Source organism: Eleginops maclovinus, chromosome 5, assembly GCF_036324505.1.
Source record: "Eleginops maclovinus isolate JMC-PN-2008 ecotype Puerto Natales chromosome 5, JC_Emac_rtc_rv5, whole genome shotgun sequence".
Classification (NCBI taxonomy): Eukaryota; Metazoa; Chordata; class Actinopteri; order Perciformes; family Eleginopidae; genus Eleginops; species Eleginops maclovinus.
This window is the reverse complement of record NC_086353.1, coordinates 23,425,558-23,446,677: the sequence shown is the minus strand read 5'-3', so window position 1 is coordinate 23,446,677 and position 21,120 is coordinate 23,425,558. Positions and strand designations below refer to the sequence as shown.

The window sequence follows — 21,120 nt, the reverse complement described above, 5'->3', positions numbered from 1 at the left end:
GTATCTCCGAGTTTCCGAGTAGGAAGTCTGACCTCAAGGAGCGTTCCAGTTGGAATTTGCAGCATTATCTGTGCACCGAGGACCGACAATCAAGGAGCGATAACGGAGGGGCGACTGAATCCTCAGCCACTCGCCCCGCCCCCTTACTGTGTATTGCTCACTCATTGGACGCTGCAGCGCATCCAGTGATCTGATGCTTCTTAACATGAGAGCAGTTTAAAGCAGAGTGAATATAACACATTCAACTCAAGGGAATCATTTTGTGTTTGTGTGTGAATAAAACAGGGACGGAGCCGGATGCTGTCAGACGATCCAGCTGTGTCGGCGTCATCACAAACGGACGTCGCTTCAAGTAGCGCTCCGAGGAAAGCACGCTCTTAAAACTAATTTCCTTGCTCCTCTCTTCTTACAGAGGAGGGAAGCAAGGATGTCAATTATAAGAACTGAGACGCAGCTATAATCCTCCTTACTTTTGTCAAAGGTTTTTCAGCCAGTTTCAGGTCATGTACCATTTTAGAGGGGTTTCTTTTGCAAAATGTAATGAACCAAAAGTAAGTAAGACAAATTCACAATTCATATTCTAATTTCCTTAATTTATAAAACAATAGTTTGACTTTAAGACTAACAGAATCCCTATAAAAAAAATGATAATACTCTGAACAAATCCGAGAACATTTTGTATTTTTATGGTTTAAAGAGTACATACGTTCCGTTTTCTGATTCTTTTGATATTAAAATTCAGTTTTAGCTGCTTCAAAGACAAGACTTTATGTGGAACTAATCGAGCATGTCAATTAGACGTTATAAGCCAGTAAACGTTTTTTAAAAAGACGTTCTCTGTTGGACTTTTCAAAATAAAACCCAATTATTCTTGTAGAAGAAGAAAAAGATAAATAGCTAGATATTTTTTAACGAGTAAACATGTATTGCAAGGACCCTGCTTATTCGACATACAATGTATTGACAAATAGTTTTGATGGATTGGAACACTGGTAAATCATTGAAAACATGGACACCATAATATGTTTAATATATCCTTTATTTTTATTAAACAAAATTTCAGTAAAAACTCTTATTAAGTTGAAAGACAAAATGTTCCCTGTCAGTAGTTTGCTCCAGCGGTATAGCCGCCCCCGTCTACATCACAACATGTTGACTAGAAATTAGTTTAAAACATCTGCAAAACCACATCCATTGTTGTTCTCCGTCTAATGATTACAGTCACATACAATCGCGTCATAAATTTAAAGACACCTGTTAATATTCTGGTAATGCCGGATAATGTGAACCTTTCCCAGTGAATAACTTACAAAACATGAGAAACAATTCCTAAAAACAAACAACCAGCGGGGGGGGCCTACACACTGCTCTCAGACCTCCACATTTACTCCTTTGTTCATTCCTACTGAATTAGTGCCGCAACAAAAGAGCGAGCGCGTGTAGAATAACTCTTTTTGGGTCACAGCGGGAGAAGGTTGACAGTGTATATAATGTCAAAACTACAGCGTAGACAGCAGTGTCCGTTACAAAGGCGTTAAGAAAGAAACGGTGAGCAGGTGCACCGTGCACGTTGAGCCACCTCCGGCAGTGTTTTCAACTATTATTCTTTTTTCTTAAGAAAAAAACTGGAGGAAGCTACACGATTATCATCACAAAATAAAATCTCTTTGGCATAGTATACCCACCCAAAAGCGTAAACACACACATACTCACAGACGCACTCACATGCACACAGTCTTTTTTAAAAAGGTTCTCTAACAGAAACCTAAAAGCATCGTTAGAGTTATAATCAGCAAAATTATACTATAAAACAAAGTTGAGCCCTGTTAAGATTATGAGTCCCGTACTCGGTGATAATTGCATATATTACATCAGGCTGAGCGCAGAGGGAATAATCTCTACGGACGACTAGATCTTCTTCTTTGTCCAAGTATGTCACCGTGTCAGCTCCTACGCAAGACCTTTCCGTCTCCTTAGGAACTATAAGAAGAGCAAAAAAAGACATGAGAAGATCAATTATGAGACAGATTTCTGTTTTAGGTCTCACAAATGCCTATCAGGAAGACAGCCCCTTATGTTTTCATTGTTAAAGAAAAAAAGCATTTCGGATAAAACCAATCTCTCAGGGGGATTCTAAAACAACAGATCCTGACCGGCTGAAGTAACATTGGCATTTACTGACCTTTAATTATAGTCCGTTCTGTCATAGGGCAAGTATTCATCCGGCATCCCTCCTTCCATATCCAAGGTCATTTCACCTGGATACTGTCCGTAGGCTTGGAAGTTAGGCTCTATGTCTGCAAAACAATACAACACGTTTCTTGTTACACAATGGACCAACAGATTATGTCATGAAGGTACTGCTGTGGTCACGAGAGCAACATAGGCAAAGTACCATGTAGTGGAAATAATTTAACACTCTTATGGAACACAGTGATCAGAGAGAGAGGAGAAGATGAGACTCTCTTAGAGGATACCGAAAAACATACACAAATTCAAGGATGGGAATGAAGAGAAAGATGCAAACAAAGATGTGAATTACCAGGTAAGAACGCTACAATTTGGCTTGGCATTGAGTAATGTTCGGGGTGAAAAAGAAAGAACTACTAAATGTAAAATATGCAAACTGTTTGTGGAAATTGTTATTCTTAAGTTATTTAATATCATTTTACATTTATATATTTTTTTTATGCAATAGATTTTGTCTGAATCAGATTTCATTACTTACATAAATAATGATCTTGAGATACTAAGTCTTTATTCTGAGATGCTTTTCTTTTTTTAAATGTTTATCCTTTTACTTTTGGCAATGGGCTTTCATAATTTTGCTTCAGATTGATGCTGGTGAATGTGGAGGCGTCCCGTTGGCAGATGACAGCATTTTGACATTGCGGCCGCTCCCTGTGGAGTGACCCAGTGCTGAGGAATGTGCTGCATGTGCAGATTTCAGGCATAGTTACTCACCTTCTGGATACGGTCCATCCATGGGGATACTGTTCTGGGCCTGCGGCAGTAACGAGAGGGCACAGGTCAAATAAAGTCAATACTTTTATACATGGACAGTTATTGTTAGTCCTTAAGGTATTATTAGGATAACGTAATAAAAAACTGTTCCTTTAACCCAACTTCTTGCAGAATGTTTCTTAATACTGATATCAGCATTTTATAAAAGCTGCCAAGATGAGTAAGAGTTGGGAGGATTTCAAAATAAATGTCAGAAAAAAGAACTCTGCTTTATGTCAAGTGGTCAGTGGAGGGCGCCACACACTCACCATCTCCCAGGAACTGGGGTCATGTTTGAACAGAGAGTGTGTGAGCTCCACAGACACTCGTTTCTTGTAGTCTGAGTTCTTATCCTCGGAGATGCGGAAGAGCACAGCTGCAGCGTAAGTAGCTGAAGAAAAAAAAAGAAAAAAAGGGGAAATATTCAGTAATGTACAAGAACAACCACTCCTTATAATAATAATAATAATAATAATAATAATAATAATAATAATAATAATAATAATAATAATATTGTGTTTAAGTGTGTGTTTTTAAAAAAAAAAAAGGCAGACAAATCCAAAATTCCAGAAATATTGAGTGTGAGAGGTGTGTGGTGAAACAGCAAGCCTGGCTCTGTCCAAAATAGCAACATCTTCCTATGAGCACTGGGAAATCTTATAGAGACTTTTAATCATTTTAAAAGTCTCACAATTGTCTAAGGTTTCTCTCGTACACACATAAAATTATAATAAAACACCTTGAGCAAAAGTGTAGTTTCAAATCTTCCACATCACAATATTTTAGGATGGGATTGAATCATTTTGTGAACTATCTGTCATTCTGAAATGCAGTGGAGTTATAGAACAGCACCATAGGAGATGTTCTCCTGGGGTAAAGTACCTGGAAATCGCACTTAGAGTAAGTACAGCACTTGAGTGAATTGACCGAGTTCCTTCCACCTCTGCCTAAATGCTACATTACGCTGAGCTAATCGCAGTGCATTATCCGGGGTGTCCTACCGATGCCCTCGTTGTTGGAGTGCAGCAGGTCCATCAGCGGAGCCGACGCTCCCTCGCTGTCGATTAGCTCGGCCGACTGTTTGTCCAGGGCCAGCTCGCACAGCACGCCCGCCGCCACGCGCTTCACGTTGTCCACTGGAGAGTATAGCAGCTGGAAAGGGGAAAGAAAGGCAATACGTTATAAATAAAACACCAAGTTTGCGCTGGAAAAGTCTGTGGTGGAAAGTTTGAGTTCCTAAATGGGTGAAAGGATTCTAAAGTACCGAAGTGGCAACCATAAGAGCCGTCTAAATGCTGAGGAAAGGATTCCCTGTTTTCTCCTTTAGCGTAGGATTAACTGGACCATCCTTGACAGAAGGAAATGGAAAATGTACAAGACTAGGTAGTGAGACAGATTCTGTGTCTTGTGTTACCTGAACAAACAGAGGAATGGTCTGCAGGTTGGCAGTCTCCGCTCTGTTGATGGGGTCTCTGGCCAGGATGTGCAGAGCTCCTGTGGATCCCTCCACAATCTCCTCCATTCTCACACCATCCTGAGGAGCGGGATTAGAAGAGGAAATGTTACTCAGTTAGAAAAATAATAATTCACAGCTACTCATATCCACGACCCACACGTAGTTATTCAGTAACCCGTTGGAAGGTCGCCCCTCACGCACCTGGTATGTCTGCTGGGTGGAGGAGCCATGTTTCTGGGCGTCCTGGTGGGCTTTGAGCAGCAGGTTGACCAGGCGGGGGATGGCTCCAGCGTCCCTCAGAGGGGCCTGGTTCTCCGGGCACAGGGCCAGGTTGCGGATCAGGCCGACCACAGCCTGCAGGGAAAGAGGAAAGAGAGGGGAAGAAACGGTCATGATACTGAGCAGTTTTTGTTCTCTTTATAAAAATCAGCAAATACAAACAAGAACTTCAAGGTATTATATAAGAAATGTGAATTAAAAACAACATTTCCTCCCCTGAAGCCTGGTCTTGTAAAACATACTGTTCCTGCTGTTATGTCATTTCATGCTCCTTCAGGCTTGACACTCTGGCCGTCTGCCGGACCGGCAATCCCCGCTGTCCATCTGTCCGCCATTTCTCCCAGACTCTTTCTCTCTCATTGGACCAAACTCATCACCTCCTCCATTTGTTTGTTTCACAGTCCTTAACTTACATTCCCTCTAACCGCCTGCCTACCTCTACTTTCCTTTCTGGAGCACTTTCTATAAACCCAGACTAACCTATGGGCTCAGTAAGGGTTGGTAAGATTGAGCCTTTAAAAAAAAAACGATACAGAATATAAATCCTTGAAAAATAATTGACACGCTTCACCCCACACTCTTCCTCCCTCTGTACCTTGATGACGGGCCAGTAGTAGGGCTGGTTGAGCAGCTTGACGATAGCGGGGATGCCGTAGTGCGTCCTCACGGCGTGCTGCGCCATCTCTGCCTGCTGGTGGCGTGATGTCAGGTGGCGCAGGGCGCAGACGGCAGGTTCGGCCACATCCTCCTTTTCGCCGGCGCGCAGTATGGCGTGGATCAGTGCCTCAACGCCGTTGCCCTGGGTGACCAGAGTCTTGTTGTGGGTGTTGTTGCATGTGAGATTGGACAGGATGCCTGTGGCGCAAGTGAGCATGTTGAGGTCTTCTGAGCTGAGCAGACCCACCAGCACCTGAAGGAGGCCTTCCATGCCCTCCTGGAAAGAGGAAGAGGAAGATCTTAGAGTTAATATGAGACGTTTGGAGCTACACATGGATTTATGTCATTTAATAATTGGTCATTTATTTTCTAGCTGTTATTTGTTTTATATTAAAATTATTTAGTGAGATTATTATAGTTAAGTAATTCTTTATGCTTTCATTTTGAAGGGCACCTGGTGATAATTGTATACATTGCACACAGGTGGTGGTGGGATTAGTGCACAAGCATGAGCATAGGGTTGTTTAACCGGGGAAAACATAGAAAAAGCCATAGGGGAAAGCATTGTTCTGTATTATTTGCATACAACGACATAAATGCATCAAAGGATACTCTTGCCTTGGTATTGAAACATTTTTCAAGAATCGCTTTCTGGTGCCCTGAGCGGCAGTTCAGGTTCGAGTTAACTTTCAGTGGATGTGGACTCATACCTGCTTGGTGGCGGCATCAGAAAGGTTCCTGAGCGTCCACAGACAGTTCTGCTGCAGACGCTGGCTGGAGCCATTGAGGTGTTTCCCCAGAGCCTGCATCCCACCTGCAGGGAACACACAAGTTAGATCCCTCAGCTCTCAGCAGCATCTCATTAGTTTTGGTTGCCACACCTTTATGACTACACACAGGTGTGCGTGCGTCTACACAGGGAACATGTGTTACATACCGGCCTCTACAATGGCGGGTTTGTTGCTGGGGCACACAGAGAGCACTTTGAGCACACGGCTCGTGGTCCACAGCAGCTTCTCATAGTTGTAGTTTCTCATGATGTGAACGAGACCCTCGGGACCGCTGTTGGACAGGATGATCAGCTGTGAGAGAGAGGAGGATTGTGTAAGCGAACAAATCCAACAAAAAAGTTGTTCGGGCAGATTAGTTAATCATCACCGTAATAACTAACAAATAACCACACCCTCACTGTGCCAGCAGTTCAGTTCACATGCTACACCCAAAACAGAAGCACATTGCCAAACAAGCATAGCAACTTTTCAGATTACAGTACTTGGCAGGTACGAAGGGTGACGTGAGCAGGGTATTACACACCTTGCTCTCCTGGTTGCCGTAAGACAGCAGCTGCAGACAGTCCGTGGTGATGGCCAGGAACTTGGGGTTGCTCTTCTTCAGAAGGGGAACCATTTTCTGCAGGCCGTCAGCCAGACGGACAGCCATCTTGGCTCCTTCCTGGTGCAGCAGCAGGTTGTGCAGTGTTGTGATGGCGTAGAAGAGCACAGACTCCATGGGAGAGCTGAGGGAGGGGAACAGTGGGGTTAATGGTATCTTAGACTTTAAAATGTCCCACTGTTAGATCAAAAATCACTTTAAACGTAATGAGTAACTGTAAGTAGCTTTCATGTTTACTTTCTATTGAAACATGTTTTTTCATACTTCATTGAGCAATCTCCTACATTGCCCATAATGCCAGTCCACACTCCACAGAATATGCTTCAACAAAATTAGGCAGTGGATTTTGTCTCTTCTATAACTTTAGCCATTTAAGGGTATTTTACAATGCAGTTCAATCACTTTGTTTGCATATTTGAAAAGAGATTTGATAAAAAAAACTGAATTGCATTCACTATTGCCAAAAAGGTATTTTCTAAAACAAAAAAAAGTGTTTGAGGAAAAAGTTTACATTGCATAACTGAAATATAATAATTTTTGCAACACATTGAAGACAATAACTAGGGTCAAAGTAATAAGTGAGTGAAGTCAAATAGCATCTCTTTGTCTGGGAGTACCTGAGCATGCGGACCAGAGCAGGGATGCCTCCAGACTTGAAGATAGAGAGTAGCCCCTCCCTCTGGTGGGACAGGTTGTGGAGGATAGAGGCTGTGGCCCGGGCCGTCTCCATGTCGCTGGTGTTCTGCATCGCTCGCACCACCGCCGCCACCATCTGAGGGGACTGCATCATCGCACGCCGCGACGCTTCCTTGAGCGTCAGCTGGTTGACGATCTGGGCTGCCTTACCGACCACCACCTGAAGATAGAAAGATGTTAGAGGTTACAAGTGTCTGATTTCAATGCTATTAGAAAGATGAATTCAATATGGTCAAATTCTAAAGGATGCCTCAAATTACAATCACCTTTCAGAAAAACAAATATTCAATTTCCAATGGCAAAAAAAAAACCATTTGTGTGTAAGTTATTCAACCCATGTTACCTTGAATTCAAAGGGAAAATTACTTTGTCTCACATCCCTTCACAATGAAAAAATGTTTTGATGAATTTAAATAAATGTGTACAGTTAAATTATTTTAAAACATCCGTGTATGTACTCTCAAATAACTTGTGCAGTCTGAATTATTCCAAACGCATGCAAATTCATTCCAGTTCTTTTAAAAACATTTCAGTGTTTATAAAGGGTTAAGCTGTTGTTACGCAAGCATCATAAAAAGCAAGATTTTGGAAATTTTGAAAAGGCTTGTGTTTGTGAAGAAGTGCACATAGGTTAACCGTTTTTAGACTCTTTGTTCAGCGTTGAGGTGAAGTTCGCTTCAAGAATTTGATGCAACAGGCCTAGTAATTGATACACAAATGGTAATTCTTCTGGTTTCTATTCCTTTAAACATAAATTATGCTTTAATTGGATTGAGGAATTTACATTTTCTAAAATGTGAATCTTAAGTGTAGTAGTAATACATTTAACTCAATATAATTATAATATAATATATATATATAATTAGATTTTTAACAATGTATTAAATGATAACAAATGGCACTTCCACCCTGCGGCTCACCTGGTCTTCGTCATTGAGCAGTTTGGTGAGCTCGGGGACAGCACGTGTTGCCAGTTCAGCATCGTCCTGATAGTTGATCAGATGGACGATGGCTTGCTTCAGCATCTGGGAGGGTTCTGCCAGCCGCTGGACGTTGGTCATCTGGGATGGGTCTATCTGAGTGGACACAATGGTGGTGCCTGACTCCACTGTCTCTGGGAACATCGCAGCCCGCACACGCTGGGCCCTGGTGTAGTGAGAATCCACTATCGAGAAGAAGAAGAAGATGTAAATAGGACGATGACATCACACGCTACATGTCATTGAGGAACAGCATTTTAGCCATGGCTTGATTTCTTACCGGGCTGTTCCGCCATGACGGTGGTGGTGGTCATGGTGACGTGCTTGGAGGTGGAGTACTCGCCGTCGTCTCTCACTGTAGTAGCTCCAGACTGGATGCCCGAGTCGAGACCATACATCGTATCTTGCCACTGCGACACCTTTGACAAGCCATCGGCCTCACCCACTGCACAAAGGGAGGAATTGTGGGAAGTGTTGGATCAGATTCCAAGTTTTATCATGGACAGAGGGTTTTAATGAAAACATATTGCCAGAGGACCATGATTTTATTTCTTTGTCAAATAAAAAAGGAACCCTGCTGCAAAAATAACCTTCTGATGCTGAATGAAGAGGAAGTGGCCTCAGTATAAACATATGAAAACAATAGTTGGAAGTAGGAAAGGTTATGATCAAAGAAACAAGTCTCATTTTAGTACCGTGTAATATGAGGCAAACAAATCAAGTTGAAAATGCTGTAACTACTGATATTATTAACTATCCAATAATCTGCCAATGATTTTCCTGATTAAACTTTTGATCAACAAAAAGTAATAGGAAATATTGTAACATGTCCATTTCGGTTACTCAAAACCCTAAGGTGATTGTTTAAATGTATTTTGTTGACTCTCCAAACCCTTAAGATATTCAGTTTGAAATAAAACATATTTGATATTCTGAAAATGAGCACTTTCTACTTTTATTGCATGATAAATTACTAGTCATATCAGCGATTATTCCTCATTGATCGACTATTTGATTTTGCAACACTAAATCACTATATTTATTTTCTTGCAGAAATGTGGGAAGATAAAATTAAAACTGAAACACACAAAGACACTCAAATGTTGAATTGTGAAATACTTACTATGCATTGCCATCCTTGCCTCCAGTAATCAAAAAAACGATGGAGCAAACCTGAAACACACAACAACAAAAACAGGTAAATATTTCATGTCTTTTTCCGTCATGATAAACTTTACTTCACGCCTTCCTCTCTCCATTAATATTCCAGCGAGGCGTCTGCTTCCTCCCACAATGCTGTTTTAAAATGCAACTCGAGTATGACGGTTCAGCAGATGACCTCCGCCTCCCCGCTCCCTGCCTAGCACCCTGACCTGAAGATGACAACACGGATCGGCAGCAGAGGCTCATGGGAGAGGGAGGCAGAGTGGGTAGAGAGACAGCTGTAAGTCAGGAATGCTAGCCAGCCAAAGTGACCTTTCACCCCGGCCCCCGCCCATATAGCCGTGGGAGCAGCCTGCTGCTGACGCATTGCAATGAGGAACCTGCTCGTCAGGTTTCTACACCGCTTGGGGAGTGTGTGTGTGCACAGTGAGCAAGGTCCTTTTTCTCACACTAATATACCGCTTTAAATTCCTGCAAATTAAGATTTTACCTCCATTATCTGTGAGACTGACTTGCCTCCAGGATCTCATTTACAGGCATCTCGTTGAGTTTTATTTAAACAGTGCTGCAATCTGCAACTATTTGCTGGTGCAAGTTCTGCACCACCTCACTTCTAATAACTCATGTATTAAACCTCACCAGGATATCTTACTGTATTTCTGAGCACCACGCTTAAGTGTTAATGTTCTTAAATGCATGAAACTCCGAGTGTGAATCCCAAACCTTTCATAATATATTGAAAGATAATGCAAACCATGTTGCTCCTTTTAGGTCTCAAAAATGTAATCTAACGTTGCCATCGCTAAGCTGTAACGGCATAATGAAGACAATCCCTAGACCTTGTTATTATCTTTTGACAGAACATGTTTTGTATCTCCGCTCGTCTGCAGGCTGAATGTCACCCAACACATAAACCCTCTTCTCATCACAGAAAAATCTGCATTCATAATGGCCGGCTGTCTCTGTGTGCAACATATACGACAGACGGCACAATGCATCCACTGTGCTGGTCACAAGTGTTTTCAGATGTCTGTTGATGACAGGATGTGTGTCTGTGTGAGACTTTGTACTGTACATGTACAAGTTTGGCGTTTCTTCAGGCAATGCAAATGGTCAACAAACAAAAGGATAAAACATCGGAAAAAAAGGTTGTAAAGATGGCCAAGCATCTACTGTTGTTATGTTCCTTCTTTAGTACTCAATAAAACAACTTTAAGAGATACCTCCACCAAGGCCTGTAACAAGGCCTTGGATGGTACCATTCTGAGGGGGAGGGGAGTTGTTTTTACGACTTGTTCAAGAGCGTTAAGTTGTAATGTGGAAACATCATGGACGCTACAAAGAAGAAGTGTTGTGTTTTATGGCTCTGAGGAATTCAGACAAAACATTATTAGATGTTTCAGAGTTGTTGCTCCTACGTTTTTAATAGTGCGTTACCCATAAAACCCATTTTCTGACACCACATGAATGAAGCAAAATGTTGGAATTATCTGCCCCTGTTCTTTTCGCTTGTCTGTGCTACACCCTTCTAACAATGAAAATCAACTCTAGTGTTTCCATAATCTTGCTAACTGACAGAGAAACAAAGCAACCTGACAACATAACCCCATATGAAGGGGTAATAAAACAAGTCGGGGCTATGAATCACAATGTCAAACTGCTGTGTTGGCACAAATCAAGCCATAAACTCCCAAATTACCACCTTTACCTGAGCTTACATGCAAACTCACTCACACTAGCACAACCTAACAACACGGTAAGAGCTGTAATCAGAGTTGATCGATGGGTTTGGAGGACAGGAATTTGTACAAAGCTGAATGGCTTTGTCTCTCAGCTTTACACTGGAACTCTTCATGATGTGAGGCGCCACTCCCTCATCTTTTTTGCCCTCTGGGTTTGCATCAGGACGTGTTGTGTAATGTTCAGCACCTCGGCTGCACCCGCCCACTTTTTTCTCCCGTAGGGTTTCTTGGAGCTGTGGTGGAAAACCCTGAGAATAAGTGTGTGTTCTGCATGTTCCTCATTAGGTTGTCTATACTCTCTTAGTCATTTTGTTAGGGTAGACAAGTCCACACATGTTTTTTTAGGCCTGCCTGTTTAATTACAATAGGCATTTGCTCTAAATATGTTCTTTTGGTCCCAACATGTCCTCTTATCTAACGCCACCTTCACAGGGAGCAGCAGAGAGTCAGCAGTAGTAAGTCTGGCACAAGATCCTGCAGGACCAGGCCCCAGAGGTCTGTCTGAGCTTGCAGCTACATGCTACCTTCCCCTTAATGCCCTGACTCATGAGACAGAAACTGTGCATCGCTAGTTCCAACTAAAAAAAAGGTGTGGCCTCTTTTTGACTGAAGCACGGAGGATTGTTCATCAAGATCCCTAGCAACTGTATCTATCTTTCGACCAATGACACTTAACCTGACACACCCCAGATTTAAGTTCAGCGTAATACAAAGGCTTTTTAAAAAAACCTTAAAAGCATTTTATCGATCTGCTGCTGGAGGCACAGATACAATGTAAAAGAAAGCCTGCGTGACTTTCTGTTTCGAGCGTGTACACAGCGTGTCTACACAGAACTTTTCTTTTCTCGGTAAATCAGGGACAATGTTTGTGTAGTCTTTGTGTTCCTGGGCGAGGCAGCGGGTTCAGCCAACTGTTGCAATGCCGCGACACGCCCCGCATATCACCTAGGTTACCGAAACTCTGCTCAGGCACTGCACTGTGGGGGTGTTTATCTGCTGACCCATCTGATGTATGAAGCTATGCTGGCTGGTTGGCTGATAAGTGCTGTTGCCTCCTGGGTTTTCTCATAATTTTGTTTTTTCCTTTGTTCCCCGCAATGCTCATGACTTAGCTCTAAGCCAAGAAAGTGGAAGAAGAAACTCAAAAGCTTCTATTTTTTTTTGGTATATGTAAAACTGAGTAACAAGGCTTATCTGCCAATCCCTCCTCCATTGTTCAGTGCTGACTAAAAGCCGTTGCTGGTATCATGTACTTCTGACTGGACTTTGTCCTCTCCCAGTTAATGAGTGATGCATCATTTCACTCTCACTGTACGTTGCTCCATAATCGTCTGTACCACTAACCATCCACCTACACAAACACTCACAAACATGGAAGCTGCACTGTTTACGCTGCTACAACCACCTCTTACACACATCAGTTTCCAGTATCTGTGGGGACGGCTTTAGAGGGCTTCCTTCTAAAAAAAAAACCTGCACAGTAAAGCAGGAATGTGTGTACAGGGAAAGCTGCCAGTGAGTGAGTTGTGACAGAATAGCAGCGATGGATACTGCTGAGCACCCGATGGTGAAACGCTGGTGTGACATTCCACACTGAGGTAGTGTATTCATACGTCCCGTGTCCACGCAGAAATCTTGCGCTGCACAAAGTGCACGCTTCTTCACCCCTCCGACACTAAACCCCTGTCACCCCCTCATTACTCACTTCTATATTCCTGAAACTAACAAGATGCTATGAGCATAAAACTGCTGTGACAATGGATGAGAAACTCTGTTCTCAATCATGAGGAAATATTCACCCCCTCCTCCTCCTCTTTCCCCCCCTCAGGCAAGTCAGACAGGGAGTGCCTCCCCAGCAGTGACAGGCTCTCAACAAGGGTGTGGCAGCAGTGTGTGGGTTTGTGTATGAGTGAACAGGGTGAGGCTGAATACTCCTAATTGCTAGAGGGGCTAAACTGTAGATTGTGTCATGCAACTCTCCTCAGTAAATCATCGCAATAATTAAGAAACTATTCAACAAACTGCAAAACACTCACAGATTTTTTTACTCTGCTGGCCTAAGCTGCTCTTTGTATCACAGCAGGAATGAATCAGGTCAGGGAAGAGGCCCAGGGGGCTGGAGATGTACTCTGGTCGTATCCCAGAGCGGCTCTGAACATTCATTACAGGGTTCGCAGTGATTTGTGATTCAGCCTCATGCCTGTGTGGCAGGCACAGAGGTGTAGATAACATGCCACCAGGCTCTTTTTCTATACACTGGTGGGCTTTTACATGCCTACTCGTGAAGAGAAAGCTTGCAAACAAGTGTTGATGTTTTGGAAAATACAATTATTGATATGTTAGATGAAAACATCGATACCACTCTCACATCTGTCATTCAAGCTAGAACTAGCAGCTAGTTAGCATAAAGATTAGATACAGCTTCGTGACTGCCCAGTGAAAACAAAAAGCACCTCTTCGGCTTCAACCCATTATATTTATAGTTTAATATAGTACAACATTTTTTAAAGTTCAATCTAAATGAAAAAGCTTTGCGCAACTTTAACTTGTCATTATTAAAAGCTAAGCTAGCTACTTCCTCGTGTTAGCTTCATATTTATTGTGCACATGAAAGTGGTATCAATACCGACTCATCTAAAAATAAAAGTGGTGCTCCCTTCATCCCACTTCTCTAAAACAAAAACATATTTATCTTTTTTTTGTCTATGTTGCAAAGTCTCATCCAGGCCAAAACATGACTACCGTGTTGTAGAAATGTGCCCTCGTCTGATGGTCTGTGATTTCTAACAGGCTTGCTCATGTCATGTTTAGACTGACATGCAAATAAAGCAGATTATGTTTCCACACATCTGTAAAGCTTCCTGCACCATCTGCACAGATCAACTCCTTGACATGTAGGCTGCTCGCACACGCACACACCCCTTCACATGCATGTCCCTTGATGTGCAACACACACTCCTCACTATAAACCGTTTCCCAGAGGACTTTAACACAACATTGCACTCACACAGCCCAATCCCCCCAACACAGTAAATGGCCAGTGCAGCCAGCTGGGCCTCCACACTTGACATTGTGCTCTCTGTCTGCATCCCTTCTCCACAGAGTGGGGTCCAGCTGTCCCGATGGGATACACCCCCAGCAAACCTTCCTAGTCCCCAAAACAACAAGTCCTGTATCCCCCACTCCTCCAACTATAGCTGTTATGGCAGTGTAATGGAGGCAGCAGGGGCTAACTGTTTGTTATAAATCAATAAAGAGAGGATGTGAAGTGGTGCATAGCTAATGGATTTATTGTGGTGGGTGACAGGAAGTGGCGGTCAACATTATCTGACTCACACTGCTGGTCCGTCTGGTCAGAGAGGGGAAGTTTATTAGGAGATGCTGTACTTTCACAGCTGTCCCTCCATACTGGAAATATCAATGCAATTACGTTATGGACTTACCATACCATATATGGACATGACCTAAAAAAAAAAGTATCAGAATTGCCTCAACCTACGATATTGGGAAATGATACTCTTAATCACTTTAATGTGAGATTTAAATGCATTATATGGAGATGTTATCATCCTAACATACGATTAAATTGCATGATGACCATAGTCATTTTTGTTACCTCATTAACTAATGTGCAATATATGTACACGACTTTTTTCAGATTTTAATATTGCCTGTCGTTTTATTTTGCATGTCCCAAACATCCTGGAATAATAAAAAAAATGTGCATGTTTATTTTTATGTAGGATATTAGGTACATTCTTAGGAATCAAAGGTTTACTATGTTATTATATTAGTGTAAAAATGCTTAATAGCAATAATATAATTTATCTCAGTTATTTCTTGTGCGATATATTGTCCAACTAAAGTGGTTATCGATGCAAAACTACATTATCGTGTCATGCGCTGCGTTCAGGAAGAACACCACCTCAAGTCCACAGTTGTCAATTGACTGTAACAGGCAGCTGATAAAATCCAGACCATAGTGACACAAAAGCGTGCCAGGAGCCCCACAAAGAACACACACACACACACACACACACACACACACACACACACACACACACACACACACACACACACACACACACACACACACACACACACACACACACACACACACACACACACACACACACACACACACACACACACACACACACACACACACACACACACACACACACACACACACACACACACACACACACACACACACACACACACACACACACACACACACACACACACACACACACACACACACACACACACACACACACACACACACACACACACACACACACACACTTTCTCTAAATGTGGCAGATACAGACCCCCCCCCCCCCCCCCCCCCCCCTTCCTTTCCTGAACTGGAAATATTCCCAACACCACAAGTCAGCCACAGCCAGCATGCCAATGAATAAAATAAGCAGCGGAATGGATAATGGCCCGAGATCTGTCGGTTGATTCACTGCAGCGACTTTAATTAGTCGAATTAAGCCGGTGGAAGCAGTACTGTGTGTTTGAGACTGTTTACTCCCTGTGGGACCTCGCTGTGAATCAAAGGAAACGTGAGCCGTCTCGGAGGAGGTGCCTAAATGCAGAGCAGGATCAGATTACATAAGAGAGAAAGAGTAAAAGGGGGTGTACCCCTTTGTGACAATAAACTCATTCGTAAAGGCCCCCAACAAAGTTCACCAAACTGTCCATGGCATATCAGACAAAGTGGGAGGGACTGAGGTCTGTCCAAAGATTGTCTTCTGTGTCAGAACGACAATAAATACACCATAAAGATATGGGAATCAAATGGCTTTTCATTTCCTCATTCTTTCAATTTAAATGCAGCATTTTAAGCCCAGTCTCTAGAATAGGATAGTTTATGGGGAAGTGATTTGGTCTTACAGTAGGCAGGATGCTGCCGCTCTCTCCATGTTGTTTGGGACGGTAGGAAGGAAGAGGATGAACTTAGTCTGTGATACAGCACAGAGAGCCACTGTGTTACTCTGTTTGGGGTAGAGAGGAAAAGAGTAGCTGCATTGTCCCATTGACTGCAGTCACAGTGAAAAGGAAACCGGTTCTCAAGTGTCTCCATTGGATACATCCAAAAAGGCTGAAGCACATCAAGATGGCTCTGTGTGTTTATTGGACAACACCACATCCAAAGCCCTGTTCAAAAAGCCTTGACTGGGATTTTTCATTTTTGGACTGCCACTGACTGCTACGCATTGGTGTGCGGCTGAGCACTGAGGAGATGTGACAGATGATTAATTTTTCAGGGAGATTAGAGGCACGAGGGAGCGGGAGGGGGGTGCTTTGGAGAGTAGGGCAAAAGTCTACAGGGACCCTTAAGAATACAACGCTGACCTGGAAGCAGTTCACAGTTAGCTTCCTTTATGAAAACCATATCATTAAGCTTAAACCTCAGACAGTCCCACTTCCCAATTTGGAATGCATGTTATTCTTACTTATTGTGTTTATGAGCTTTAAGTCTGTTAAAGCAACTCAAAGAGAAGATGTGTTGTGTTTTATTCCGTGTTTAAACAACATGATAGTTGTTTCTGATCTGTTCCTAATTGAGGGCGTTTACATTACGTTTCCAATTCGGGACCTAAGTTTACCCATACTTCAAACACCACATGTATGCTGCACAAATGCCTTTTTGCCAACAGAAGCACAACCTTCGTATTTGCCCACTGTTTCTGAGTCGCTCCATATTTAGAAAGATTCTTCACTTGGCCCATGCTTAATCCTGACACCAACGGACACCAAGTTTCATGAAAATTGTGCCAGTAGTTTTTTCCTAAGCCTACTGACAGACGTAACAATCACAGACAAAGCGGGCCAAAACAAAAACCTCCTTGGCAGAGGTAAAAAGAAACATAAAATCTAAATATTTAAAGAAAGAAGCTAGCATTGCAAAACATTTAGGGATTTAGTCTGACAACAGTCATGTCATATATCATTATCTTGATAAAAACCCTCCAAAAAGTTCATCTTTTAAAAAAGGAACTGAGGAATAAAACGAAGGAGTGACAAATTGTCTTAAACACCCATGCATATTTTAGTTGATCCAATGTTTTGTAAAGTATGCACAGGCCCCAGGGTTGCACAACTTTCTCAACCCAAGAGAGCATGGAATCCTACAAAAGCCACGAAACGAGAAAAACAATAAAAACTGAATTATGAGATTATTACACAACGGTAAGCAAAATGTACTTCTGTGAGGTGTTTACGTTCGTAATGTTGCACATCAAGCATGTCAAGCTTCCCTGGTGATTCTCTGTGAACCACACCCATGCTGTCCTCAATCTCTCATAGAAGTGTAATTAAGGGACAGCGAGGAGGAGGAGGAGAAAAACCGACGCCACAAGAGTCATCAGAGTCACTATGCTGAGAAGTACACTTCTGCAAAATCAACCAACTGTGAAAACGTTGTCTTCTGAGTCAGCCCTGGAATCCATTTCCATCCCTCCCTGCTCGGATACAGCTTGGTAATGAAAAAATGATCAAAAGGTAATGTATTCATGAGGAAAGCAGCAGGGTTTGGCTATTTCCAGCATGTCCTCAGACTGATGCATGGGTGTTTGGGAAAGATCTTTGAAAAGAGTTGAAGCCTGGCAGACATTAACACGGCTTTTAAGTGCGACTGACGGGAAGAAACAGCCATTAGGCCTTTGACATTTTAAGTAAGGGACATTTTTCTTGTCCTCGTTTTATCCAACCGAGGGAACTGTTGGAAGGTAAATAATTTATGTCAAGGGCATGGTTCAGCTGGGCAGTGCCAGCTTTACTTGTTTAGCATTTTACCACTGTGCTCCACTTGAAGTATCTGACTTATTTCAGTCAGTCACAGCTTTAGCTCATTGATAACTGTATTCACCCTAAACAAAGCGACTCAACTTTATTTAGTTTAACGACAGCATTGTCACGTGAAGATTTCCTCTAAAGCCTGTGAAAGTCAACGCCAAAAATTCGGTCACAACCCCCTTCCCCTTTGACTTCCCAAGACCCCTATCATGGCTGATAGTATACGATATCTCTCTGCGTCCCATTCTCCATGGGAACAGTCAAACACAGAGGCAGGATGCTATGCAAACAGACTGGGTCACACGGCGTGGGCGCTGAGTGGCTGTAACTGAGCCGCTGGAAATAAAGTCCTCAGTCAGGCATTGCTGAACAGAGAGGAGGGAAGTGAACCCACAGAAAAGAGAAATACTAAACAAAGAGGTCATGCCATACGGTAATCCCCTTTGCAAATTGTAGACCTATATATGCACTGAAGGATCTCCAGGCCTCTTGCTCCTCTAATGTAGGACAGTATCAGGGAATTACGCAGGAGGGGGGGTGGATTAGCACGGTGCCACCACAGCTGTAGCTACGACATCTACAGTAAGTCGTCCCCCGTTCCCACAGCCGTCCCACCACCCCTCCTCGCTGAGGCCAGACAGGGACGGCTTTCCAACCAGGGTGCTATCTGCTGCTGCGGCCTGACTGGCATGAAGTTCTGGCATGCTGTCCGAATCAACCCGACACACATTCAACAGTCTCAGCTGGACACGTTGGGCTAGAACCAATTTGGATGCTACAAACTTGCTTGGCGCTTTCACATGGAGTTACTCGCTGGTTATTCCAACAGGACAATAGATAATGTGATTAGTGTTTAATGGTGCAAGAGAGAGAAAAGCTGTTTAACTTCCAATTTCAAATGTGCCCCGTGTCAAATTTGACTGACATGTAGTACGTTTAGGGGGCTGCGGACACCGCCAATGACTTAATCACATAAGACAAAAGCCGATAAGATAAAAGCAATTGAAAATGGGTGCTGGGTGAGGTCACTAAATTGGACTGAAAAATATCCATCCTGTCAATCAGAAGCATCTGCAAACTACTGATATCATGGAAGATTTGGCAATACCTGGAGACATCTCTGCCGGCATGATCATCAGTGTGCAAGTGGATGGGCACTATAGTAACATCAACACATTTGGATATGATTCATTACTCACCTTCATATTTGCAGATGTCAGGGGACAGGAACTTACGCCCCCATGCAAAATGACCTCATTGCAATTTTTATGCTAGCGTTGTTGAGTGAGTTCACCAACAATGATTGTCATAACACATTAAACTGCTAATTAACTTCTTATTGAATACATGTGGTCCATTAAATGAGATGGGTGACATCTTAAAATGTACTTGTTTGTTGTAATCCAACAGTACAACATCGAAATTCTCCTTGTCAGAGGACTAAAACCACTTCACATTTAAGGGATAAGCAGCAGTTCATGTTCGACACTTTTAATTTTTAAATTGTCAAATGACTCATCGATTATAAATTAAGCTGCTGCCTCGACGAGTCGCCTTCTGTCAACTAAGTTTGTTTTAGGAGTTAGCTGGAACAATACAAGCGTTGTTGTCGTTTTGCAAGCGTGTTAACTGTCCTTAAAATTGTATCTGTGAGATTGAAAAAAAACTGTGTAAACTCTAATTTGATAATAACTCTAACAGATTTTTTCAAGAAGAAGCTAAATGTTTGGCAAAAGCCTCTTCACCAGCCTCTTCACCTGCCTCTCGCGCACGCGGGTACACGCGCGCATAATTAGACACCACTCTATTGACAAGTGACGTCAAGTTAAAGAATCGATACTGGGGGCAAAAACATCGTTATGATCATGCAGAACTGTCAATTTGATAATAAAACTGTAAAATAAGTTGTTTAATGAAAGAAATCAAACTTTTGGGGCCTGGGGAGCTCACGCTTTACTCCGAAACAGCAGGCAGTATCGTCTTGTTTGAGGCATGCGGAAATGAACTCCAAATAAAAGATTGGATTTGCACCAAGCTAAGCAAAATGCGAGAAAAGTAAGCAAACATTATTCTTCATGAGCATACACGCCTTTTAAGCAGGACGGACACTTATTTGACCACGTATTCACACTGAAAAAACCTCGTCGGTGACAAAGACAATATGAGCAGCTGGAGAAAGTGAAGACAAATTAAGAGCATATTACCTGTCGAAGCACACGGAAGCGTTACAAATTATTCCAGGTCAGGGACTAGTCTTTAGGAGGAACACTTGTATTTCTCCTCACTTCTCTCCGTGCTGCTGCGGCTGTTGCTGCTGTCCGACAGTCCTCTGAACAAAAATGAGTAAAAGAAGCGTCACCTCAGAGCAGACTCCGCCTCTTCGCCTGACCCCACCCTGCCACAGGAGGCGTTTCTGCCTGCTTTATTGTTGGGAACTGCAGTCAATAAAATAAACAGCAAATTTAAATTACTTACCAACACTTGCCTTAGGAAACCTTGCCCTCTAATGTTGTAGTAAATCAAATAAAAAGCTATTTCTATGTTTATGATATCATACAAGAGCTACAATAAACAAAATATAATGTTATCAAATGTCTAAAATCGTTGCACATTCAATAAATCCATTAACATGTTTGTCAAATTTGCACATGTTTTTATAATATTATTTAAACTGTTGTTGTAGTCCTATATTGTAGTGTACATATGTTGTTCCTATATTTTATTAATGGGAGAATGGGAGCAACTGCAACCTAACCAAATGTATGGTTAGACAGACAGACAGACAGACAGACAGACAGACAGACAGACAGACAGACAGACAGACAGACAGACAGACAGACAGACAGACAGACAGACAGACAATATCAATTCACAACAACTGAGCGTGATAACAAAGTACAAAGTTCACTGCAGACGTTTGAGCGAAGTAACTTTGAGGAAAAAT

General features: G+C 42.5%; 1 protein-coding gene across 1 annotated transcript; it reads right to left on the bottom strand.

Moving 5' to 3' along the window:
• Positions 1 to 1,021: 1,021 nt before the first annotated feature.
• Positions 1,022 to 20,543, bottom strand: jupa (junction plakoglobin a). Its single transcript, XM_063883751.1, has 16 exons — positions 20,381 to 20,543; positions 9,587 to 9,636; positions 8,744 to 8,908; positions 8,404 to 8,648; positions 7,405 to 7,643; positions 6,710 to 6,911; positions 6,333 to 6,477; positions 6,106 to 6,209; positions 5,334 to 5,672; positions 4,661 to 4,813; positions 4,418 to 4,537; positions 4,005 to 4,155; positions 3,273 to 3,394; positions 2,965 to 3,004; positions 2,183 to 2,297; positions 1,022 to 1,980 (listed from the first exon to the last, which is right to left on the bottom strand). The coding sequence occupies exons 2-15, from the start codon at positions 9,597 to 9,599 to the stop codon at positions 2,185 to 2,187; spliced, it is 2,151 nt and encodes a 716-aa protein (XP_063739821.1). The 5' UTR covers positions 9,600 to 9,636; positions 20,381 to 20,543; the 3' UTR covers positions 1,022 to 1,980; positions 2,183 to 2,184.
• Between the last annotated feature and the right edge of the window lie 577 nt (positions 20,544 to 21,120).